Raw genomic sequence first — 20,041 nt, 5'->3', positions numbered from 1 at the left:
TCAACATTAGGTACATGATTTAACAGGCTAACAGCTGTTTATTAGTTGGATTTTATGGGTGGGTGAGAAGTGATCAATTAATGGCTCAATGCTTGTTTATTAACCAGACAATGACAGTTACTAGCAAAGGGGCATATTGCAGATCTGAGGACCTATGATATGGACCCATAAACAACCTTTATATGGGCCCAATAAATCAAACTTAATTAGGTACACATGAACCAGATGAATATTCAATTGAATATGAAATTGTATGTGGATCTTTGAATTAATTGTGTTCTAATTTGATGATCTTATACATATAATGGAGTTACAGAACTATCTGCACTCTGGTGGCATAACTTTAAACCTAGATGTATCTTTACAATAAGAGTAAAACATTAGCTTCCTTCTTGCCCAATCCATAGCACTAACTTGTTGGTTAGTCAACTTCACGAACTCTGGTCCTTCAACTGGGTCCAAACTTGAAGGAGTCTTAGAACATGAAGAAGGAGAAGCACTGGGATTGGATATGCAGCCACTCATCTCCATTTCTGCAAATGAAACTGTAAATGGTGCATTCTTATAGTTGACTGGGTACTTTCCTCCATGTGTTGCCCACTCTGATCCATCCCATATTGTTGCGTAAACAGACATCGGTTTTGATGGGTAGAATGTGCTGCTATGCTGAAACTCTCTCACTGGGATGTTGTCCACTAGAAACCTGAAATTTTACGGAACTTTTAGAACTCGGTAATTCTGATTAATCCAACTGGTATACAATGTATATCAGTTAGTTTTCTTTTCTTCTTACACTGTGTGATGGTTGTTCCAGATGATGGTGTACTGATGGTGCTGTGTTGTTGGGTCAAACCAGAGGTAAAATTTCTCCTCTCTTCCTGTGTTGACACTCCCATTTGCATACACATTTGTTTGGATGACCCATTCATTTCTATTGTCATGGCCTAATAGCTCTATGTCTATTTCATCATGATTGTGGGGGAAAACATCTGCATTAGACAACTGAAAGCAAAAAAATCCATGCATTAATTATTGAATTAATTTCAGTGAATGAGACCTCTACTTAATTTAACATGCATTTACAACAATCAAAAATAGTATAACATATGCATACATACTTACATAGAAAGCTACCACAACTCCAGAAGAGTCTCCAGGAGGCAGCTTGATAGCAGCACTGAAGAATCCATAGTGATATTTGTTTACTGATGCCAAACCAGAACCTGCATATTGAAGCAAAACAAAGGACTAAAGCTTAGATATGAATGAACTCGGAAACGCTATGACTTAGAGTCATCAGGGTACTATTGAGTAACTTCACCTGAGATTTTGTCAAGAGCAAGAGTGGCCATGGATCCATTACCAGTCACCTGAACATTCGAGCCTCCAAAAGCTTTCGAAAACACATTAGTAATCGAGACATGAGGGAAAACATCAGTTAGCCGCGGCACAGTTGGACTTGTGTAGCGTCTATTGCGTGAAGAGGCCAATACTGAATTCATACACAAGACCAGAAGACACAAGAAGACTAGTTTTTCTTGCAAAAATGCCATGCTAAATGTATTAGAATATGGCTGAGGGAACAATGCTTCAAGTTGTTGGTATTTATTGTGAGGTTTTAGGGAGTTTCATAGTCATAATTCATAATCTTTCTTAGTTGTATATTAGCTGTCTGGCTCTATATCTTTCTAGTACCAGAAAGCTCTTTTATTAGGAGTTTTAAATTTTGCAAGGCTCAAGATAGCATCAGAGAGCTCATCATGTGGTGAGACTTTGAGAGGTTTGGTTCACCTTGTAGGGTTGCCTAAAAGTGATTGAGGGCATGCATGATTTGGACACTCTTTCACTTAAATGGTTGATGGGTTAATTTCCCATCAGAATGTCCTTTGATCAATTAATTGCACCATTCAATTCTAGAGGTGGTCCTTGTGCAATTGACCACCCTAAACAATATAAAGCTCTAATACGATACAATGTGTGACAATCACTCGAATCTAAAAGCTTAAGCTGTCAGAAAATGAGCCAACAATGTATATCAAACTTACGAAAAACGCAAGAAAATGAGATATTACAAACTCATATGCATTCTAGTTCATCTAATACACATAATTTGCTGAGGATTACACAAGGATTCTGGCTTGCCAAAGAACAATGTGACCAGAATGGCAGAATCCCTTAACAAATTGAACAGATTTGCCAGAAGTGTTGTAGCTGGCTGGGATAGGTGTATGATAGGACAGTGAACATGTTGTGACATATATAAAAGGCCCAACAAGTTGCCTGGAAGTGTATGGGACTAAGGGGAAGTCACTTTTTATTTGGCCAAAAATTTCAGAATTTGATAGATGTGTAGCTATAATTGCAGAGAGGAGGAAAATATTCCTGCAAATCTAAGCCAGGCTGTTACATACTATGATGGGTAGGACCAAGATCACTATGTGCCAAATACTGTTGGAATTGGGAGGCTGCTAGGAAGAAGAAGAAGAAGAAGAAGCCAACCAGTCTGATTTCCTACTCGCACAAATGGTCAAATATTCTGTAATTGCTTTTGTCTCTAAAGCCTACATATTCTTAGGGACCCCATTTTGGTGAACCGACCCGCTTTCTCATTTTTGGGCTTAACCTAATGGAGTTATAGGCCCATTTTTCCATTACTTGAGCAGTTGAGCTGAAGTGGGTGAACAATAGGCTCATTTACATTCCTTTTGGGCTAAACATAAGTGACTTCGAGCACATTTATTGTATAGAATTAGGCGTAACAATAGGCTCATTAAATTGTGGTCAGGCCTACATATACTAAAGTCTCAAGACCAGCCCAAACCAAAGAAATGCCCACATATTCTTTGCTGGGCCTGACTTTGGCGGACGGAAATAATTATAATAAATCTTGCTTTCATATTTCGGGCTTAGCGTAATGGAATCATAGGCCCATTTGTTCTTGTACATTCCTATTAGGCCAACCGTAAGTAGACTTTGAGCCCATTTATTGTTGTGGGTGACAATAGGCCCATCTAGGCAGACGGTATAAAGAATACTCATAATTAAGTTGCATCATGAGCTCCCGGTCAAAAAATTATATAGTGCAAAACTCCGAAGTTGAAAGTTGCTTAGATTAGTCACTATTTGTTGTACACCTTATATAATGGGAAGATCAAACATATTTTGATTACAGAGTTTCTATTGAGACCTCCAAATCTGCTCACTTAACCTCACTCTATTATGAATTATTAAATGACATATATAACTTACTATAAAATGACTATTAAGGACAATAATTATACCAAAAAAATTGTTATATTTATTTTCTCTAGACTTTCCAATTCAATAATATTATATTGCATTCTTTATTATTTTCCCTATCTATTTTCATTTTCCAATTTCACTACATACTCATTAAAGCATTCATATATATTTAATAAGAAATAAAACTATGATTAAGATAAAAATATATGATATGCATATTGAACGCATATTGGTCAGGGAGAACAAAATAAATTGTATTATGACCTAAATCTAAATCTATCCATTATATTTGCAAAAAGAAGAAGAAAAAAAATAGAGCTAGCAAATAAAACTAAATTAAAAAAATATTTAAATAATTAATCATGAGGTACAGAAAATAGAGAAACATTAAGTAAAAATGATTAATCTGTTTTTTTTTTTTGCACAGCTAAAAAAGAAAAAGTAAATAAAAAAATCACATAATAGTTCATGTTATTTTATTTTTATAAATTTTTAAAACTCAATACCTTGTGTTTGATTTTTTTTTTTTTTGGATAGGAGATTTATGTTGTCTGATTAAGGAATAGAGATGTAATTAAGATTTATAGAGTAATTAAATCACTGAAATGACTAATTTTTTTATTATAAAGATCTTAGTTTGTTTGTAAATTATATGTGTGAGGTTATTTGAGGAACTTTAGTGAGGTTTAATGAGTAAATTTACTATTTAAAATTTTGATAGGAGGTGTAAAAAGCATAGAGGTCTACTCACTTAATTTGGAGGTTCCAATAGAAAAACTCTTTTGATTATAAAATTTCAATATTTCGGAGCACTATAGAATTCTCTTATCAAAATAACTTTCTTTATATCTCAATTTGAATTAGAATCTACGCTAATATACACAATAAGTAGGTTATTATGAGGAAAGTGGTGCAAATTTTTCACTTTGATGTAGTTAATGGATGATAGAGAAATACAATTATTTGATGTTAAAGGTTGAATTTCATTATTTAGTCTAAGCCGAAGTATTGGGGCTCCATGGTCATTGACCACAAAGGAAGGATACATTGATGCTCTTGTAAACCTTCCTCCTAAGACGTTACCCCATCATCCAACCTTGACTCTACATAATTTAAGAGAGATATTACTCAATTTCTCATGAATAATTTGACTTTCTAAAAGAAAATAAAATAATTTGCTAAAAAAAAAAAAAACAAAATTCACGCGACTTCCTCCTAATAATTCCAAGGCTAAAGTGTCGGCTACCTCCATTCACGAACTTTCTACTTTCCACCTGCACGAGCCCATCCCATAATCCTCGCGCTACGTGTCACTCTCTACATTGCCCGAACCCCCAAGTCAGAAACTCCCAACGAAGCCGCAATTCCCAAGTCCTCGCCACGTGTCCCTCCTTCAATTAGCAAACCTCGTTACTTGGATCCCGCGCACCCAGCAAGACCCAATAGTAACCCACCACATTTCTCCATACTTCTCCACCACGTGTCCTCGACCTCATCGCCTATATATACATCTCGAACCCCTCCTTTAAAATTCAAACACAAACACAAACACAAACAAAACAAAACAAACTTTCCTAATCCTAAAATCAATGATCCAAAGATTAAACTCGGGTCGTCGGATCCTAACCTACCCGGCGGTTCATCCCTGCGAAGCCATAGCTCCGGAGACGCTTCTGATCTCACTCATCGCTCTCACCCACAGCATTTGCTCCTACAAATCCAAATGCATCGCCAGCAACAAGCGAAACGCTTTGGAAGCAATCCGCCAAATCGGAGTGATTCGGGTTTTTTTGGAAGAGATCCAGGCCGGGCTGCCGGGTCTTCCGGATTCGACCGTTTTGAGCTTCTCGGAGCTCCATTTGGCTTTCCAGAAGGTTCAGTACTTGCTGGAAGACTGTACCCGGGACGACGCCCGGCTATGGATGCTGATGAATTCGGAGCGGGTTGCGAACCAGTTCCGGGTCTTGATTCGGACCATGGCGACGGCTCTCGATGTTCTGCCTCTTGATGGCATCCACGTGGCAGTTGAGGTGAAGGAGCAGGTCGAATTGGTGATGAGGCAAGCGCGGCGGGTGAGGTTCCAAGTTGACCCGGAAGATAAGCGGGTCGTCGAGGCGGTTAAGAAAGTTTTGATCGGGTTCGAGAAACGGATCGACCCGGATAGGAGTGAGCTGGAGCGGGTACTTGATCATGTTGGGATTCGGAGATGGAGTAGGTGCGAGATGGAGGTGAGATTTTTGGAATCTGAAATTGGGTTTGAGAATCTGAGAGAGGTGGGGTTGCTGAGCAGCCTGAAGGGGTTGTTGTGCTATTGCCGGTGCGTCATGTTCGGGTCTGTGGACGGGTTACCGGGCCCGCGACCCGAGCCCAGTAACCGCAGCGAGGTGGTGAGCTGCCTGAATTTGGAAGATTTCCGGTGTCCGATATCGCTGGAGATAATGACGGATCCGGTGACGATCCGGACGGGTCACAGCTACGACCGGAGCTCCATTATGAAGTGGTTCAGGGCGGGAAAGCCGATTTGTCCGAAAACAGGGGAGAAAATGAAGAGCATGGAGGTGGTGCCTAATTTGGCACTGAAGAGGTTGATTCAGCAGTACTGCAATGAGAATGGGATTCCGTTTGGCGATTCGGGTCGTCGGAATCGCGACATTGGGAGGAGTACAGTTGCAGGTAGCTCGGCGGCTGAGGGAGCTATGAAGATGGTGGCGGAGTTTCTCTGTGCAAGTGTTGGGACTGGATCGAATAAGGCTGCTTATGAGATTCGGCTTCTTTCGAAAACAAGCATTTTTAACAGGTCTTGTTTGGTGGAAGCTGGAGTGGTGCCGCATTTGTTGAAGCTGTTGGCTTCTGCGGATTCGGAGGCTCAAGAGAATGCAGTTGCAGGGTTGTTGAATCTGTCCAAGCATTCGAAAGGGAAAGCTGTGATTGTTGAAAATGGGGGTGTGGATTTGGTTGTGGATGTTCTGAAGGAGGGTCTCAAAGTTGAGGCTTGCCAGCATGCTGCTGGCACTTTGTTTTATCTTGCTTCCATTGAGGAGTACCGGATATTGATCGGAGAAAACCCGAGGGCCATACCGGCTCTGAGGGAGCTGATCAAGAACGGTTCTGATCGAGGCAAGAAGAATGCATTGGTTGCTATATTCGGCCTGCTTACACACCCTGCAAATCATACAAGGGTGTTAGCAGCTGGGGTGGTTCCTTTGCTGTTTGAGATACTGACATCTCTTGACAGTGAAGTTCTTGTGACAGATTCTCTAGCGATTCTCGCAACTCTGGCTGAGAAACCCGAGGGAGCAGTTGCAATTTCGCGTTGCAAGGCTTTGGATTCGATTGTGGGGATTCTGAATTCTTCGACTTCAAGGGCGGCGAAGGAGTTCTGTGTGTCTTTGTTGCTGGCTCTTTGTGCAAATGGTGGCCACAATGTGGTTGCTCTTTTGGTTAAGAGCCCTTCTCTTATGGCATGTTTGTATTCCCAACTTAGTGAAGGCACATCTAGAGCAAGCAAAAGGGCCAGTTCTCTCATCAAGGTCCTCCATGAATTCCATGAAACAAGATCGTCTGGTCCAGTCACTCGGGTTCTTCCACAGGAGCGATTTGTTCACGTTAGGTAGCCCAACATTTTTATGGGTGTACTTGACACAATTGATTCTTTGCTGGCCTGTAAATTCAGGGTCTTTTGTATAGATATGCATATAAGTGTGTTTGTATATCTAGTTCAATTCATTATTAGCTCGGTTTTTTTAAGAGCTAATAACTGTATGATCAGCTTCTGCTTTTTTGAAAGAAGCTTTGTACAGAAGGATTATGTTAACATTGTAATTATTCATTTTCTATGAATGAACAATAATTGGCGCGATACCTTTCCATGACTGAAAATCATACTGGGTTGTTTCAATATACAATAACTGTCTGATAAGATTTCTTTAGTTTAAAGTCAGGACTTGGTGCTTTCTGCCAGGCTTTTTCTTCGATTTCAAGTCTTGATTGGTGCAGCACGAGAAAATGACTACTTTTGTGTGGAGATATGTAGTGCCTTTTCTAGTCTTGATACCACCTCCTCCATGCGTGGTCTTTGTTGCTTTAGTCCTGTGCATGACAAAGCTAGTTTGACCATAATTTCAAAGGCTGCAACCGAGTACTCCCCGTTAAGTTTGGGATCAGCAAACTCCATAACATCACCGCCTTTTGTGAGACCCCTGGCCTGAAGAGCAAAGACATGAAACAGAAGAGGAATCGGTGACATGAACTAGTTAGTTTTTCAGAAATGTGGAAGATATCAACTTTCTCACTATCTTATTAAGAGACATTGGTGTGTTGGAATTCAGATTGATAACCCTGCGCCCTGAGATAAGTTGCAGAAGAACTATCCCGAAACTGTAGACATCTCCCGAAGCATTTACATGGTGATTCTTTCGGTACTCAGGATCAACATAACCAAATGTTCCTCTCACTTCTGAGCTCACATAGGACTGCCCCACGTCCATAACTTTAGATAACCCAAAGTCGGACAGTTTTGCTTGAAAGTTGGCAGTGATGAGTATGTTTGTTGGCTGCAAATAAGAATTGTGGCAAGAAAAATTGCTTGAAGAAAAGAGAGCAGGATAGAAAAGCAGAAGATGAAGCAGATAAATAGGATAGGCTTTACCTTGACATCACGGTGAACAATGCAGCCTTGTGGAAAAGTGTGAAGAAACCAAAGACCCCTTGCACTATCAATTGCAATCTCAAGTCTCTGAATCCATGGAAGACTTCTATCTTTTCCTGTAATCATCTTTCAGTTGGCCATGAAAATGGTAAAGAAAATGCTTCGAGAATGGAAATGGAAACATACCAAATAGCCACTCCGAGAGGTTCCCATTGTTGCACAATTCATACACCAGGAAACATTCTTCTGTATCTACGCAATGTCCAAGTAACGCTACAAGGTTTGGATGTCTAACATGTGAAAGGCTTGTCACTTCTCTGACAAATGTCTCGATGGATACATATCCATCATTGATTATGTGCTTGACTGCAACCTCAAGCCCATTTAAGAGTACACCTCTGTATACCTTTCCTGGAATATTATCAGAATGGCATCAGTTCTGTAACAAAGGTTCCTATTTCAACTAATCTTACGTTATTTTTAGTTTTCACGGCAAAGGGCAAACCTTCTAGTGTCTGATGGTCTCAAAAAGTTCAATTCTTAGTGAGTTATCTTCCATTCTATGCCAATAACAAAAGTATAAACATCAAATCAAAAATGTTCTCACCAGCTTCACCTTGGCCAATGAAGTTCAATGCATTTAAATTGTTGGTTGCTGCATAAATGTGTTTAGTTGATATTTTGAGGCTGGATTCTTGAGTCAGTGAATCATTTGGATCTGTCCAGTTAAACAACAAGGTTTAACAACAATTCACTAATGCTAGGTTTCAAGTAAAATTTGAAATTTCTGGAGAAACATACCGTCTTCTTTTTTATCTTTTGCAGTTGAAAAGATCTCTACTGGTTTCTTTTTCTTGCATAAGGTCCACATACTTATTGCTAATATTACAGTAATTCCTGCTAGACCACCAGATAGAATCCAAAGACCTGACAATCGATTTCAAAAAATTAATTAAGACTACTGAGAAACAAATCTGCTGGAAACTTCTTACAATTTTGAACTCAACATATATGGCTATGAATTGTGATTTACCATTGTTATGTGACTTGTGTCTATATATTACCTGTCTTCAGTTTTAGAAAGCTGCTTTTTGGTTTTTTCTGCCGCTGATCTGCAATGGAAGCAAACGCAATCTCTTAGCTGGAGTTTAAGTAACATAAATGAACAAGTCATCTATAGACTGAGATTGGCATGTGCCTACCTCCGGAATCTGAAAGTATATGATTTCCAAGGCATTGATAAACTGCTTGAACCCAATTCTTGTCATGAATCCTGTTGCTAGTTAAAGACACCAAAACTGCAAAACCACAAATATTGGCTTCAACTTTTGATGACTCCCTACTATCTGATGATGCAATAATCTCTTCCCACTTTCCCAAACAAGAACTGCAAGCCTGATCAGATATTCCAGCTGCCCCCAGAAGTTTACAGTCTTCGCCTAAATCTTGCAATGTGCTACCTAGATTATGAACAACATCTAGTTTAGTATAGTCAGAGCAGCCACCACCTCCACTCGTTAGCTTATCAATTCCACAACTGAAAACATCACTTTTGATACTCTTCATCAAATCTAAGCAGTTTTCCTGCCCTGTTGAATTTAAGAAGAGCTGTCTACCAGTGTGGTTTGCCCTGCGTCCCAAGGCAGATAGGTAGTCATCAAAAGCTGCTCCGCAATTACAATTACTGACAAACCCTCCCCAAGTGCCTGCTTCGCAACTTGAGCTACTCCAAGATGAAGATTGTTGAATATCAAGGACACATACTGCACCAGGGGCTTGTGAGACAACAAAATTCATGGCAGTGAGGAACACAAGGACTGGAATCAAAAGGGGTGGTACTTGTCTATACTTCATTTGACTATAACTACAGAAAATCGAGATGAGTCTAGCGATGGCTGCAGTCCTAGCTGAGACAAGTAGAGAATAAACAAGAGGTAGATACCAGAATTATGCCCTCCTTCAGCCGGCCAAGAAGACTATCTAGCAATGTCTTCTCTCCGAAAGTATGTGCTTCTGTAGAGAAGGGAGTGATGCTCAAAATTTTGAACTAGGTCCTAAGAATCTCTGGAATGTTTACAGAACCTACAAAGGAAATGAAGATGTTATAGGGATCATAGGCATGGAATATGGAATTCGGTCATATATATCAAGGAGAATAGTTTTGTGCACAACAGACGGCTGTGACATATAATTTACTCATTCAATGCAAGTACTTGAGATGCCATTAGAGGAGAGGGTTTGGAGTTATTTGGAATTTGGAATGTGTACAAGGAAAATGGCTGTAGAAGAGGCCATATAGCTGTTCTAATGTCTTTATAGTAGATTATGCAGGCCAGTTTCAGTCATGGTCGCAATAAAACTATATTATTTAAGAACCAACGCCATCGTTATATATAGAACATTTTTATTGAATTTTTAAACACGTAATGCCGAATCTTGAAACCTCAAAGAGATTGTGAGGTTAAAGGTAGAGACATGCAAATAAGATAAAATGCTGGTATATTACTCCTGCTGCTTATGTCTCATTAGAGTACAAATTTATTTAAAAATTTATGACAAGAAGAAGTAAGAATACAAGAGACTTAACCTTTGCAATCAGATTAAGTCCCTTTGATCATTGTATTGGTGCCCTGAGACAAAGATGCTGCATCCAAGGCGAAGATTCTTGACTTTAGTATCTATGAAAGAAGTTTGGATCATGGCCCTTGATGCTGGTATATGATCACTTTCATCCCTATCATGCATTGACAATGATATCATTTTTCATCGTAAAACAATTTCTAATGTAGAAGCCGCACTTCCCAAAATACTATCTCTTGTAAAACTGGATTTTGTTGGGTCTGCTTCTATATCTGGTTTGACTCTTGATTACAACTACCAATTACCAAAAGGCCAAACATGATGCCCTTCTCAAATGTTGGCCATTGCAAATGAGGAAAGTGCTTACAATCCATTACTCCATTTCAAGACTAGAGCCAAGTCTTCGACCTGTCATAATGGTCCCAACTGAATACGAAGAATAGGGTTTTTTCACAAAGACATAAATCCAACAGTTTAGCTTCAAAACAAGAAACACAGTTAGAATTGTCGGCTGGACTCCTTTATTGCTAGCTCATCCAACTTCTTTAAGTAACAAATCCGAGGTTATTTTTTAGTGTATTAATTGGACCTATAAATGGTTCGGATTTGATTCAGTTCGGATCCATGGTTATTAGACGAGTTTAAATTGAAAATTTAATCTACTAATGGTCTGGATCCGTTAATCCGTTTATTTAACAAATCAAACACAGATTTAGGTTGATCCGATCCGTTAATGATCTCGTCCGTTTTTATAAACATTTATTATTATTTTTTTTATGAATACAATACTTTACTCACCTTAGTGTATTGTTATAAGGAGTAATTTGGTTATTTAATTCAACATTCGGTTCGGTGATGCTTTTTATTTTGTTTCAATTTTTTATTGAAGTTTTATGAAGTATCATGATAGAAAAATTAGTATTATTATTTAAAATCTAAGAATATCCATTATAATACCAGTGAGCTGTGACCTGTTAATAAGTTATAATTCTAACATTGTAAAAGTCATGGTTTCGATTCTCACTTATATATGTAAGGTTTGGACTAGTGGATCGAATATCCATTAATTTTCCGAGTACGGATTTAGATCAAACTATTAACGATCCACCGGATTATCGGATCAGATCGGGTTGAATTTTGTTGTTACTAAACAAATTCGAATTTAGGTCGATCCGCTCTAAACCCGAACTATTTACAGATCTCGGGTTAATGGATTTAATGCAACGCTATGTTAGTGTGGATAAATTTCATGTAATGATGGACCACATTTAAATGGTGAATTATTAGTTTATCATTGTATTAGTACATGAGCCACGACAAGTGGTTCAATAGATGCACTGGATCCCCTCACGAGAAAGTTAAAGATGTGAAACTCTAACAGAATGCTGGGTTTGCTTAATATAACGGATGGCATCATTGGCATGGGAAAGCCGATCTACGTTATGTATCAGTATGCTGGGGTTTGCTTAGTATAACAGATGTGAATTATGTATCAATGCGGTAATACACTAAAACAATTTCTCTAAATGTCATAAATAAAATAAAATAAAAAAACAATTTCTCTAAATGAGTGCAAAGTTTCAAACTTCAAAAGGCACATGCTTTTACTTTATTGGTTGGCCTCTCCTTCACTCTAGAGAGTAGAGACTCAATTATTATTATTGGCTCAGCAGCCACAAAACGACTTTGCCCACTCCCACCAAGACTTCCATCACCAGACTATCTTCATCAAAATCTCAACAGAAACCAAACCCAAGATTCAAGCTTTCACCTTTTCTAGCTGATTCTCATCCAACGTAGAAACCCATTGAGAAACTTGGCCCAATTCCCGATGGGTTTAGCCGCCAAGACCCCCGAAGAGAACTCCGAATCGAGTCTCCTCCTCCCCACCACCACCCCCACCCCCGACGGCGCCGCCGCACCCAATAAAGTCCCAAACGACCCTTTTCATCTGACCTACATCATCTACTTCACCCTGGGCCTCGGCTACCTCCTCCCATGGAACGCTTTCATCACAGCCGTTGATTACTTCACCTACCTCTACCCCGACGCCAGCGTCGACCGTATATTCTCCGTCGCGTACATGCTCGTCGGCCTCGTCGTCCTTCTGATCATCGTCTTCTACGCCCAGAAGTCCGACGCCTACGTCCGGATCAACGTCGGCCTCGCCCTGTTTGTGGTGTCGCTGCTCATCGTGCCGGTGCTGGACTTGGTCTACATCCAGGGCCGGGTCGGGTTGTACGCTGGGTTTTACGTCACGGTTGCCGCGGTTGCGCTTTCGGGTTTGGCTGATGCTTTGGTCCAAGGCTCGCTGATCGGCGCGGCGGGTGAGTTGCCTGAGAAGTATATGCAGGCCATTGTGGCTGGCACTGCTGGTTCAGGTAACAACAAAAGGCTTTAATTTGGTTTCGGTCTATATAAGTTTATTGTTGGATTTGTTTCTGTAACTCCATTTTGTTATCAAAGTATAATCAAAAGTGATCGGCTTAATGTTGTCTAACAGACTCTAGTTTATGGAAGTTTTGGTAAAGATTGATCTAAAATGTGGGTGTGGTTTAAAATACAGGAGTGCTTGTTTCGTTTTTGAGAATCCTAACGAAGGCTGTATATCCGCAAACTGGTGAGGGACTGAGGAAAAGTGCAAATCTCTACTTTGCTGTGGGGATAGTAGTTATGGTCATATGCATTGTTTTCTACAATGTGGCACCGAGGATTCCGGTTATGAAGTACTATGCAGAGTTGAAGATTCAGACTATAAATGAGGAGAAAGAATTGAAAGGTCCTCTGACGGGGTCTGTGTTGAGATCGACTCTATGGGGTGTAGTTGGGAGTGTCAAGTGGTATGGTATCGGCATTCTGCTTATCTACATTGTGACTTTGGCAATATTTCCAGGGTATATTACCGAAGATGTGCACTCTGAGCTTCTCAAGGATTGGTACGCCGTCATCCTTATTACTGGTTACAATGTGTTTGATCTGGTTGGCAAGGCTCTCACTTCAGTATATCTCCTTGAAAATTCCAAGGTTGCAATCGGCGGCACAGTTGCCAGGTTGCTATTCTTTCCTCTGTTCTATGGGTGCTTGCACGGCCCGGCATTCTTCAGAACAGAGATTCCAGTGACAATACTGACTTGCCTTTTGGGACTTACTAATGGCTACTTGACTAGTGTGTTGATGATTTTGGCTCCCAAAGTTGTCCAATTACAACATGCCGAGACTGCAGGCATTGTGATTGTCTTGTTCTTGGTTGTGGGTTTGGCTGCCGGTTCACTTGTATCTTGGTTTTGGGTCATCTGATCTCAAATTATCTTCAACACTCGGACCTACTGTTGGTGCCACATAACACAGTTGCGAATGGGAGTTTAATTTCACTTTCTTAACTTTTTATTCTCCTTCTGTACATCTGTGTTAACTCAATTGTTAACAATGTTTTCTTGTTTTTATTGAATGTAAATGGTTGATCTTTGAGTTCGGAGATTCTGGATGTTGCTTTACTTATTCTATCGAGGGGCCACTAATATCTATGCTGACTTGGATGTTAAGCCAAACTACCATCAAGCAGCAAAGATTACCTATCTAATTTGAAATTATAAGGAACCTTTTTTGGACGTTTGTCAGCAGAAATGATCGATATGTGAATTGCCACCGAAGTTGCGTCGTCAAAATTGATAAATGTGTCAATGACCCCTTATGGACGAATTTTTGGATAGATGGGTCCAAAACAGACCCAAAGAAAACAAGAGCCTAGTTATTCTCCTACATCTAGGAACTATATTTCATCGGCAAAGTTGTCGATATCTGAATGACCCCTTCTTCGATGATAAAAGATGATAAGAGTTCAATGTCAATGTTCGGGCTTCAACTTTCAACTAGGTTGAGCGTCTAACTTTGTCTTAGCCTCTGTAGTAATCTTTCATTTGATGGCATGCTTTCCTTGATTGGTCTTTAAAAAAAACCTTAAAATGGCAGTGTACTCGATAATCCAATCATCAGTATAAATCTTTTCCAACAGCCAATGAAGATCAAACATTGCTTCTTTTTCTTTTTGTTTCACAAATATATAATGCAGTTCAGGATATCTAATTAGACAAGAGTCACCAAGAGGACATCTAATTGATTCGAATCTACAAACAACCCAAGTGAGCTACAAGACAAAATCGGGTTTATTTGTTCGTGGACTAAATGCATTTTGAAGCAATACAGACTTGAAAAATGTGGTTTAACCTTGAGAAAGAGAGAGAGGAGGGGTCAATGGAATAATTATACTGACTACATGAGACGACCATCATGATCTTGTTTTTGAAGGTAAGCCTGTCTCTACCTTCTTAATTTCAAAGATGAGCATCCTCCACATCTTGAGAACAAACATTTCAGCTTCCTCGTCTAAAATGGATTGAAGCAGCTGTAGCATGCGTTCTGCTCCCACATGTTCTTGAGTACTAGATACAATATAATCTACCAGTGTGGTTTCTTCCTCTCCAAGAAACTCTGTAATCTTCTTTGAAATCCATGGTTTCATTCTCTCATGAAGTGCATGCTGTGAAAACAAATGCATAACAGTAATGAGAACCACAAGACAATGAGGATAGTAATTAAAACCAAAATTCTAAATGGGATAGGTTTGAGCTTACCTTTTCATAAATAGCCCAATTTATTTCATATGAGAATAACTCCTCTTTGGTCCTTGGAATCATATCAATCAGTTGTTTTGCGTCCAAAAGCTTCTTATTATCTGTTGTCCTCGGTTTATCCCGCCCATGTTCCCGGTCTGTATCACGGTCAACAGTCTTCTCCTTGTTCTCATCTCTAGTGCGGTTAGTGTCATCATCATTCCTATCCCTGTCCCGTTGACTCGACCTATCATTGGCACGTCTATTTCTCTCCTTCTCTGCATCGTGCTTCTCTTCTTTAGAACCAACATTTGATATTCGCTTTGCAAATTCTGCAGCTGCAGCCAAATTTGGTGGCGCTTGCCCAGAAGCAACCGGTTCGACAGCCTGTAGTTCTTCAGTTGAATAGTCAATAGGGACCAGAGGCCTCATCTTTTTGTCCTTGTGTGCATCATCATCCTCCTCGTTGAAAACAGAAGGAACAGAAGTACGTTTCCCAGAGCCAACTAAACCAAAACCCAACTTTTTGGCTGGGGCACTCCCACTCTGCTGGGGTTCTGATGTATTGGCTGATTCATCCCCAGTGTTACCATTTTGTAGAGTCCCATCACCTATCACATCAAGCAAAACCACATAAGTATAAATGAAAAGGACATTAAAAGAGAGAGAGAGAGAGAGAGAGAGAGAGAGAGAGAAAGAATGATTAAGGTAATAACTAACTTTAAAAGTAATCTGCATACCTATATGGTTCTCAGGACCAGAACCAGTCTCATTGTCCTGTTTAATGGCCATATCTTTCGATTCCACAAAGGATTCTTCAGCCAAATCTGCCATTTCTCTTCCATCCACTAAATGGTCAGATGAAGCCTTCAGTGCATCTCTCAGTTGCTGGAGCTGCTTTTCCTGATCAGCCCTCCTGTTGGCCTCAGCAATTTCTTCCTCTTCTCTTAATCTGTCAGCCAAGTCATCTTCCTTCTCCCTCTGTCTCCTCTTCCTCTTCTCCTCCCACACATTCCTGCGCCACCTTTTTCTAGAATCTTCTTCCTCATCATCTTCTTCATTAATTATATCTTTCTTCCGTTTCCGTTCCCGTTCTTTCTCCCTCTCCTTTTCATATTGCCGCTGTTTCTGTTTCTCCCTTTCCCTATACTCCCAATCTTTGAGACATTCTTCAAACTTGCGTTCTGCGTCCTCAATTCTCCTCCTCTGCTCTCTCTCCTTCCTTATCCGTTCTCGCTCTGTTTCTCTTTCATATCTTTCAATCTCACGCTCCTTTTCCTGTTTCACATCTCGCTCTCTGTCTCTTTCTCTACTTTTATCAGGCTTTCTACTCCTCTCAGGTGAGCTTGTTTCAGGCCTATCCTGCTCACTTTCAACTTTGTTGTCACTAGTTGTCTCTTCATCATTTTTTTCTTCAGAAGCATCTGAAAACAAAAAAATGACTTTAAAAACAAGAACAAAACTGGCACTAATAAAGGGCTAAACAATACCAATTCTTCTCAAGTACTCAACATATTACTAGCACAAACAATGTACAGTATGTTAGTAATTTAAAGTTTGAAACTTTACCATTTCTTGTTATATCCACATCAAGGTCTCCATCCCTTGCCTTAGCTGGAAGCTCTGAGATTGAATTCCCAGTACGATCACCAGGAGCAAGTGGAGGCGGTGGAGGCAGAGGATTTGTTTTTAATCTCTCCTCTATCAAGCTTGTAAGCTTCTCCATGGCCACCCTGTCAGCTTCCTTGTCTTCATCGGTCACAATCCCAAAGTTCGTAGTGTTGCTTTCTTTGTTCCCCGTATTACTATCCTCCGCCTTCGAATCCACAACAGAATTTGGAACTGCAGTCTTATCAACGTTACTCTCACCCTCTTTCTCATCTCCCTCAGCTTGAGTGTCTTTCAGCTTCTTTGAATTTTCAGTTTTCTTTTCAACAAACCGCTCTAGATACTCTCTTGTTGCTTGATTTACATTTAACTGTTTATAGTTTTACAAGAGTCAAACATTGAGAGATTTAGCAACTGAACTGTATGCAAAAATATATATACAGGATATGGTTTCAAAAGTTGTATGGCAATAACAACAAAAAGATAGCTAAAGTAGGAATTATGACATACCACCAGCTCCTGCCCATCGATGTTGAATTTACTCAGAAGGCGTAATGCACGAAGAACCCCTTCAGCAGATTCAAAATCACAAAATCCAAAGCCTCTAGGAGTCCCATCTGTGGGATCTTGAGCACGCTTCCAACTCTTGACAGGTCCACATAACTTAACAAAATGTAAAACCATTATAAACCACACACCAATAGCTCCAACATATAAATAGAGTTGATATAGGACACAGATCACAGAGTTTGATAACATACCTGAAGGAGATATAACATAAAATCATTGTTTACTGTCGGGGCTATCTTGCCAACATAGACGGTTGTTTGTGGTTTCTCAGCTGGAGTAACACTAGGAACAGCTGGCCTAACAACAGGAGGCATAACGGGGCGAACCCCAGGAATACCCAGCATAGGAGCGCGCTGTACAGATGGAAGCAAAGCAATTCCTCCCAGCGGCCGTGAGGGAAAACCAGGTCGAAGCATTGTAGGATATGGAGAGGGATAACGAATAAGTCCTACATAAACAAAAACAAATATCTTGCAAATGCATCAGAGCATGTTTGACATAACAGTAACTACCAGATAACCATTCCCCAAACTAAACATATGTACAAAAAAAATATATGATAATAATAATTGATGTTTGTTACCACACATTAAAAGAACATTAGAGATGGCAGCACAGGCATTTCAGCTATCACCAGCCCTGAAGGAGAGATTAAGAAGAAATAGCATTGCGTTCATAAACCATGTATGAGTAAATTGTACTTACCTTGTGCATCCACTTGCACGATGGTAGTCTTCAGAAAGTCCCATCGACAAAGTGCATATTTTGAGATTCAAGTAAAATGAACATCAACATCTCAAGTGTACGATTGATGATCGTGTATATTAAATACATCGAAAGTCTAATGTCTCTCAAAACTTATCAGCAGTTGATGCAGCATGAGAACAACAAAAGATTTAAAATACACAAACACAACAAAAATGCACAACATATAGAAAAGAAAACAATCAAACACATGTATAGATTTCTAGATACAAAGATATATAGATTGACTGATAGATAATAAGATAAGTGGAAGGGTGCTGGATGGATATATAAAATATATTTATGTGTGCATACATCTATGGATAGAGAGACTGCAATTGGAAGGATTGTGATACCTTATAAAACAATGCCAATGAGCACCCAGTTGCAAAACATTGTCTGCTTCTGGAAATTCATAGACCCATGACAGGGAAAGTATCCTTAAAACACTACCAGAAAGAAATAAACACGACATAATACAACTTTAGCGTGGCAAGTTGAACAGTAAACTGTTCCAAAGTGGGAACATCATTTTAACTTGTAAACTCCAAGACCAATTTGAGCCAACATAAAACTTAAAATATATGCATACCAAAAAACGAGTTGTAGGGGGGAGTTCTCAAAGCATTATGAGCAAGCCTTCCAACCTTTCTCACCGTATTCAATCAAGACACTGTAGGAGAAAACATCCTGTCATCGATACCCTTAAGTTTTTTTAACAAACTCCGCACTCTAATTCTGCTCTAAGAAACACTTCCCACTACATTATCCCATTAATCTTTATTTTACTCTCTATCCATCAATTAGATGCTACAAAAGATTACTTCTTTGGTTCTTTTTAGCTTAGTCCGACTGTAAAGGACTTCCCTTTGTTAAATTCAAGCAATAATGTGGCTGATTAGATTGCTGTAACCCTAAGTGTCTTAAACGTGGAAACACATAGCAGAAATAACACCCAGCAATTACATTACCATCACCAAAACCAACATTCACCGCAAATCGACAATGAGATGGCAAAAAAGATAGCTAAATTGACAAAATATATATATGAAGAGAGAAGCAAAAACCCACCAGGCGGAGGAATGGTGCCCTGCGGCGGAGCTGAGTAGCCATTCGGCATTGGCGCGTAGGGTCTCATCGGCTGTTGCATCTGATAATGCATCATATGTTGCGGCACCGGAGCACCGGGAACCATCGGAGCCCCGGAGCTGACACCCGGCGGAGGGACGCCGGGAGTTTGATAATTCGGTAATGGAGAGAACTGAGGAACCGGCCGGAAAGATGGCGCGGCCGGAGGAACGGCGAAGGCGGTGGAGACCGGTTGCGGGGCGTAAGAGACCGACGGCTGCTGCGGCGGCGGAGGCGGCAGAGAAACTAGAGGCGGATTGTTTGGATTGGGATTGGGGTTTAATTGGATTGGGGTGGATGATGGTTGCGGTTGCGGTGGTGGTGGTGCAGAAGCGGGTGGGGGATCGGGTTGTTTGGATTGGGGATTCGGGTTATCGGGTTGGGGACTCGGGTCTTGCGTCGCCGGAGTAAGAGGATCGTCGGCCATGGTTATTGAGGAGTGAACAAGTTTGGGGGTGAATTCAAATCCAGTTTATGATTTGGGTTTGTTTTTGGTGCCCTAAGAGAGAGAGAGAGAGAGAAAGCGAGAGTTTATGTAGTTTAGGGACTGGGGGGAGTTTAGAACGTGTGATTCGTGACAAGTACAATTTGTTTGGTTGATGATGATGCGTGGCGCATTTTGATTGGGTCGAAATTACCTTGGTTGCTGGTTATGTTTTTCTACTTTGGTTAGGTAAATACTTCATAATACGGACTCATTCAGGAATTCGGAAAATAATTGAAGATTTAAGTGTTTAAATATCGGTTGGTATTTCAATACCTTTCGGTGATTGAGTTAAGAAATCTCTAATGAGTAGCGGTAGCATTTTGTAGTTATTTTTGTTGAGGTTTTTGGTTGTGAATGGTGGGATACTCGAGTTTCGTTCCTTGTTCAAATACTTTTGTCTCATTTTTTTGGCATTCCAGTGTA

At 40.1% G+C, this 20,041-nt stretch overlaps 5 protein-coding genes across 8 annotated transcripts; 2 read left to right on the top strand and 3 right to left on the bottom strand.

The window, feature by feature from the left end:
• Positions 1-252: 252 nt before the first annotated feature.
• Positions 253-1,584, bottom strand: LOC112197939 (probable xyloglucan endotransglucosylase/hydrolase protein 33). Its single transcript, XM_024338916.2, has 4 exons — positions 1,322-1,584; positions 1,123-1,223; positions 794-1,002; positions 253-703 (listed from the first exon to the last, which is right to left on the bottom strand). The coding sequence occupies exons 1-4, from the start codon at positions 1,551-1,553 to the stop codon at positions 319-321; spliced, it is 927 nt and encodes a 308-aa protein (XP_024194684.1). The 5' UTR covers positions 1,554-1,584; the 3' UTR covers positions 253-318.
• Positions 1,585-4,764: 3,180 nt separating this feature from the next.
• LOC112197190 (U-box domain-containing protein 19) lies at positions 4,765-7,102 on the top strand. Its single transcript, XM_024337780.2, has one exon. The coding sequence runs from the start codon at positions 4,833-4,835 to the stop codon at positions 6,855-6,857; it is 2,025 nt and encodes a 674-aa protein (XP_024193548.1). The 5' UTR covers positions 4,765-4,832; the 3' UTR covers positions 6,858-7,102.
• A 116-nt stretch (positions 7,103-7,218) lies between these two features.
• LOC112197191 (probable serine/threonine-protein kinase PBL1) lies at positions 7,219-9,745 on the bottom strand. Its single transcript, XM_024337781.2, has 8 exons — positions 9,094-9,745; positions 8,956-9,003; positions 8,693-8,818; positions 8,499-8,609; positions 8,078-8,302; positions 7,892-8,007; positions 7,536-7,796; positions 7,219-7,447 (listed from the first exon to the last, which is right to left on the bottom strand). Exons 1-8 carry the CDS (start codon positions 9,743-9,745, stop codon positions 7,253-7,255), a joined length of 1,734 nt encoding a protein of 577 aa, XP_024193549.1. The 3' UTR covers positions 7,219-7,252.
• Positions 9,746-12,114: 2,369 nt separating this feature from the next.
• Positions 12,115-13,948, top strand: LOC112200142 (equilibrative nucleotide transporter 1). The gene is made up of 2 exons (XM_024341154.2): positions 12,115-12,852; positions 13,038-13,948. Exons 1-2 carry the CDS (start codon positions 12,303-12,305, stop codon positions 13,766-13,768), a joined length of 1,281 nt encoding a protein of 426 aa, XP_024196922.1. The 5' UTR covers positions 12,115-12,302; the 3' UTR covers positions 13,769-13,948.
• A 539-nt stretch (positions 13,949-14,487) lies between these two features.
• On the bottom strand, positions 14,488-19,687 carry LOC112196005 (RNA-binding protein 25). 4 transcript variants are annotated; one of them, XM_024336259.2, is made up of 9 exons: positions 19,075-19,213; positions 18,596-18,676; positions 18,360-18,452; positions 17,451-17,707; positions 17,200-17,352; positions 16,651-17,059; positions 15,822-16,505; positions 15,103-15,692; positions 14,488-15,008 (listed from the first exon to the last, which is right to left on the bottom strand). In XM_024336259.2, exons 4-9 carry the CDS (start codon positions 17,673-17,675, stop codon positions 14,757-14,759), a joined length of 2,313 nt encoding a protein of 770 aa, XP_024192027.1. In that variant the 5' UTR covers positions 17,676-17,707; positions 18,360-18,452; positions 18,596-18,676; positions 19,075-19,213; the 3' UTR covers positions 14,488-14,756. The 4 variants fall into 4 exon arrangements, with proteins under 4 accessions (XP_024192027.1, XP_024192026.1, XP_024192024.1 ...); XM_024336258.2 differs by having other exon boundaries at positions 18,360-18,676; XM_024336256.2 differs by lacking the exons at positions 18,360-18,452; positions 18,596-18,676 and having other exon boundaries at positions 19,075-19,687.
• Positions 19,688-20,041: the final 354 nt, after the last annotated feature.

The sequence above is a fragment of the Rosa chinensis genome, chromosome 4 (genome assembly GCF_002994745.2).
Source record: "Rosa chinensis cultivar Old Blush chromosome 4, RchiOBHm-V2, whole genome shotgun sequence".
Classification (NCBI taxonomy): domain Eukaryota; kingdom Viridiplantae; phylum Streptophyta; class Magnoliopsida; order Rosales; family Rosaceae; genus Rosa; species Rosa chinensis.
Note: the sequence above shows the minus strand (reverse complement) of the source record. Positions and strands in the feature narration are given on the sequence as shown.